Genomic DNA, 5,596 nt, shown 5'->3' on the forward strand with positions numbered 1-5,596 from the left:
TTGGGAGTCAAAATGAGGCCGTCAAAGGTTGCGTTTACAAAGGATTCAACACTTACTCCTTGAAACATCATATTAGCAGGCCAAGGGAACCTATTTTTTAAGAACATTCACAAAAGAAACAGGCCATTGTCTCTGCTTCATTTTTGAACTAAAAGGTGTGTTGGGTTTCATGAATTGCCTTTAGGTATGGTGCGTGGCACCCTCAACACAATGGAAATGTTTGAATAGGTAGAGCGACATTGACCTTGTTTCTGTCCAATCCCAAGAAGGAGACCTGGCTATAAAAGCAACTCCATACATCTCAATAGAATCAAAAAGCTGGAAACAAGCCAACAAAGGACACATTTTAATGTCCCAGTCAAGATATGAACACAGCAAGGAATGCAAAAATGCATCTTCTCAGCTTTTTTCTTTTGGCAATGATGGTCGCAAAGAGCAGTCAACTACAATTAAGTGACTGTGGATTGAATTTAAGACGCCCAGCATACACTGATATCTCAGTAACTTGCGGCACAAAATCTATTGGTCTGGCTATCCTCATCTGCCCTGCCATTTACACTGGCTACAACGAGTCCCTGCTTATCCTCAACAACATCATGAATGACCCAGCCTGCAAGGGAACCGTGGATGAAAGTGTGACTCCCCCGGTCGTGAGGTTTGAATTCACCATCAACACGACCAATTCTTGTGGCAGCCTCTTCAGGACAACCAGCGCTCCAGGCACAGGGATATTTTCTGACTTCTCCAACATCCAGACAGTCAACATCAGCGGTGTGGTCCGATCATATGATCCCACCACAGGGACAGTCACTTACAACACTGAGTTGAAGTATTTTTACTCCTGTGCCTATCCCCTAGAGTACCTGATCAACAACACCCTAATTGATGTGTCAGCATCCTCCATTGCAGTGAAGGACAATAATGGTAGTTTCATCAGCACTTTGAGACTTGAACTCTTCAGTGATGTCAACTACACTACTCCCATGGTCATTCCGAAACTGGGTCTTGAGCTGAGAACCAAAGTCTATGCGCAAGTCAAGGCCACCAACCTGACCACCCAGTACAATGTGCTCCTGGACCGATGCTACGCCTCCATTTCTCCTCTACCCACTAACTCCACTTTCTTCAACCTGTTTGTCCCTTGCAACAAGGAACAGATGACCACCATGCATGAGAACGGGAATAGTCATAATGCCCGCTTCTCCTTCCCGGCCTTCCGCTTCATCGAGCAGCAGAATGAGACCATGTCCACCTACTTCCTCCACTGCATCACCCGTCTCTGTGAGAAGAGCAGCTGCAGTACCTTCATGCAATGTAACAGCAGGAGGAGAAGGGGTGTTGTTCCTGCTACCGAAGATGGAGTGACAGAGTACAAAACCCTCACCTCCCCTCCCATTACCACTAAAGCAGAGAGCATTGTAGCTTCAAAAGAACAACTCATGGGCAGCAACAACTCTAACTCCACTTCAGGTCTTGCGGTGACAGTGGGCTTCCTGGCCTTCGCCTGCATCATCGCCATTGTGATAGCAGCGGTCTTCTACAAGAGGCTCAACCATTAAAGGGGAGACTGCTCTGCTTACACCAGCTCACAGTAGTGCTTCCGTCTGCTTGTCTCACAACTCCGGTGGAGGACTGACTTATTCAGATTTGTTTACTTTTGGCCAAGAGCAGAAACTTTGTTTTGTAGATGTACTTTAGAATAAAATCTGCCAGACATCAGCAATTATTTTGTGTACATACACTGTAAATAAATCCTGTTGTTTTTATAGTAACTTACTGGCAGTCAGTTTACAGTAATGTACTTTTAAACCAAAGTTTCTTTGGAATTTACTGTACCATACTGTACCTTTTTTTACAGTAACTTACAGGTAACTAGCAAAAACGTCAAGATATTTTTTTTACAGTGTACTTAAAACATTTAGGGATAAAATGTATATTTTGGAAAAGTTGATGTGAAGGGACTTTGACAGTTTATCACATGCTTAGCTCGTTTATTAGTGCTTTAGTTTTGCAAATGCATACATACGTTCATGCAATGTAACAACAGGAGGAGAAGGAGTGTTGTTCCTGCTACCGAAGATGCAGCAACAGAGTCCAAAACCATCAGTTCCCCTCCTATCACCATCAGAGCAGAGAGCATTGTGGCATTAAAAGAACAGCAGACTGCCAGCAAGAACTCAGACACTTCTACAGGTCTTGGGGTGGCAGTGTGTATCCTGGCCTTCGCCTGCATCATTGTTATTATTATGGCAGCCATCTTCTACAGGAGACTGAACCACTTTAAATAGTGTGTCCACCTGCTGGTCTCACTACTGTGCCAGAGGACTGATCTCAGCTTATCATAACTTTTTCACATTTGTTTACATTTGGCAATAGCAAGATCTTGTTGTTACTAAAGAATGAAAAATGCATATTTTAGAAAGTTTATGATAAGAGACTTTTAAAGGCTTAGCATGAGTAGCAAGTCATACGCAGGTAGTGTAGCCCTAGTGCTTTAATCCCTTGATAAGAGCATGAGAATGGAGGAGCATGTACAATTATCATTTTTTAACAGAAAACCATTCTACTAAATTTATCATACTGAAATGAATTGTATCTGTTTGTCACAAAAAAAGAACACATTTGAAAATCAACCTTTAGGTATTATGTTTTAAATGTATCTTATTGCTTTATGCTAATAAAACATTACCACCTCCACATCTTTATCAACATCACCTGCGTCCAGAATTGATATTCATTGACACATTTCTATTAAGTAAAGATTGAGACATCACCTTTAAAGCTAGAATCTGCAGTTGAAACAATAACAAAGAGTACACCCCTCCTCCGTTTTGGTGAAAATCTGAGGGATGAGCTTGGATGAAACGTAACCACTTTAAAATTCATAGAGCTATGGATGCAGGGATTGACCATACATGATATCACAATTATAGTTGTATCCATGTTTTGAGGCTATAGTGTTTGTTTACGTTTGCATTGTTCACAAGCATTGGAGTAACACAAACTTATATTGTGGTTCTGGTGGGGTATGACAGTTGAACTAAAGGCATTTCTAAGTTATATCTTCAAGAATCAATGGGCATATACAGATGTAAGATCTTGATTTGATCACTCTGTTGCTGAGAATTTTCCTGCACTGCAGAAAACGCAAATTTGTAGTGTATTCAAAGTTTAAAAAAGGCTTCAAAAGTTTGTAATTTCCAATTTAAAATGTCAGATTTTCCAAAAATGTGTCAACCCCTACAACAAATGTCCATTAATTATAATTTTACATAGGATCTTAAATTGACCCAATTTGTTAAAGCAGGAAAAATGTATTTTACCTTTATTTAACTAGGCAAGTCAGTTAAGAATAAATTCTTATTTTCAATGACGGCCTAGAAACAGTGGGTTAACTGCCTTGTTCAGGCGCAGAAAGACAGATGTTTACCTTGTCAGCTCGGGGATTCAATCTTGCAACCTTTCGGTTACTAGTCCAACACTCTAACCACTAGGCTACCCTGCCGTGCAGCAAAAGGAAATAACCGTGCAGCAACAGGAAATGTGAATTATAATGAATGTACATTTTTTGTAGGGGGTTGATACTTTTGTTAAGGCACATTAAGTGGAAATTAAACAGGAAAATTCTCAGCAACTAAAGCGTGAACAAATTAATAATTCACATGGTCATTTAGCAGATTCCCTTATCCAGAGCAACTTTAATGCATTCATCTTATGATAGCTAGGTGAGACAACCACATCATACTGAGGAAACGTGTACTTACATATAGTAGGTACACTTTTCCTCAGTAAAGTAGTTATCAAAGTCAGAGCTAGAAAAGGGGGTGGGTCAAGCGCAAGTGTTGGTTCAGGAAAGTTTGTGGTTGGGGGGGGGGGGGGGGGGCAGCTGAGGGGGATTATTTAAGATGATCTTTGAGGAGGTAGGGTTTCCGGTGCTTTCCGGGCAGGTATTCTGCTGTCCTAGCTTCAGGGGGAAGCTGGTTCCACCATTTTTTGGAAAGAAAAGGGATACAGGTCTGTAGTTTAATGTCACATGAGTTGAGTGTACATTTTCATTTACATTTACATTTAAGTCATTTAGCAGACGCTCTTATCCAAGGCACACTTAACCAGCATGGCTACCACAGCATTCTGCAGTGATACGCCATCCCATCTCGTTTGCACTTAGTGGGACTATCATTTGTTTTTCAACAGGACAATGACCCAACACATCTCCAGGCTGTGTAAGGGCTATTTGACCAATAAGGAGAGTGATGGGGTGCTGCATCAGATGACCTGGCCTCCACAGTCACCCGACCTCAACCCAATCGAGATGGTTTGGGATGAGTTGGACTTCAGAGTGAAGGACAAGCAGCCAACAAGTGCTCAGCATATGCGGGAACTCCTTCAAGACTGTTGGAAAAGCACTCCAGGTGAAGCTGGTTAAGAGAATGCCAAGAGTGTTCCAGTGTGCAAAGCTGTCATCAAGGCAAAATGTGGCTTTTTTGAAGAATCTCAAATATAAAATATATTTTGATTTGTTTAAAACTTTTTGGGTTACTACATGATTCCATATGTGTTATTTCATAGTTTTGATGTCTTCACTATTATTCTACAATGTAGAAAATAGTAAAAAATAAAGAAAAACCCTTTAATGAGTAGGTTTGCCCAAACCTTTGACTGGTACTGTAAATATTAGGATGAGCAATGTCTGAGTGGCGTAGACTGAATACAGTAGAATAGAGTAAAGCAAAAATATGTAAACATCATTAAAGTGATTAGTGTTCCATTATTAAAGTAGCCAGTGATTTCAAGTCTATGTATATGGGGCAGCAGCATCTATGGTCCCAGCTTTGAAACCTGTACTGACCTCACCTTCTGAATTTGGCTAATCTGACCATAATTGGAATATGTTCCGGGATTCATTGAATGGCATTGATGAGTATACCACCTCAGTCCCCGCCTTCATCAATAAGTGCATAGACGATGTCGTCCCCACAGTACATATCCCTACCAGAATCCATGGATTACAGGCAATCTCCGCACCGAGCTAAAGGCTAGAGCTGCCACTTTCAAGGAGCGGGACACTAATCCGGACATTTATAAGAAATCCACCTTTGCCCTCAGACAAACCATCAAACAGGCAAAGCGTCAATACAGGACTAAGATTGAATCCTACTACACCGGTTCCGATGATTTTCAGATGTGGCAGGGCTTGCAAACTTTTACGGACTACAAAGGGAAACCCAGCTGGACGCTGCCCAGTGACACAAGCCTACCAGACAAGCTAAATGCCTTGTATGCTCGTTTTGAGGCAAGCAACACTGAAGCATGCATAAGAGCACCAGCCATTCTGGAAAACTGTGTGATCACGCTCTCCGTAGCCGATGTGAGCAAGACCTTTAAATAGGTCAACATTCAGAAAGCCGCGGGTCCAGACTGATTTCCAGTTTCATGTTTCAAAAAGACCACCATAGTCCCTGTGCCCAAAAAAGTGAAGGTAACCTGCCTAAATGACAACCTCCCCAGGTTGGCACACTCTTGGCATTCAGTGCTTTATTTAGAATTCAAGGCACACTTAGCCAGTGTAATGCTGCAAAGCTGTCATCAAGGCAAA

General features: G+C 41.7%; 1 protein-coding gene across 1 annotated transcript; it reads left to right on the plus strand.

The window, feature by feature from the left end:
• Nucleotides 1-344: 344 nt before the first annotated feature.
• Nucleotides 345-2,649, plus strand: LOC139547217 (zona pellucida-like domain-containing protein 1). The gene has a single exon (XM_071356296.1). It carries the CDS (start codon nucleotides 366-368, stop codon nucleotides 1,557-1,559), a length of 1,194 nt encoding a protein of 397 aa, XP_071212397.1. The 5' UTR covers nucleotides 345-365; the 3' UTR covers nucleotides 1,560-2,649.
• Nucleotides 2,650-5,596: the final 2,947 nt, after the last annotated feature.

The sequence above is a fragment of the Salvelinus alpinus genome, chromosome 20 (genome assembly GCF_045679555.1).
Source record: "Salvelinus alpinus chromosome 20, SLU_Salpinus.1, whole genome shotgun sequence".
NCBI lineage: Eukaryota > Metazoa > Chordata > Actinopteri > Salmoniformes > Salmonidae > Salvelinus > Salvelinus alpinus.

What these genes read in the sequence shown, in the direction of transcription:
- LOC139547217 (XM_071356296.1), top strand. Translation starts at nt 366, where the DNA reads ATGAACACAGCAAGGAATGCAAAAATGCATCTTCTCAGCTTTTTTCTT.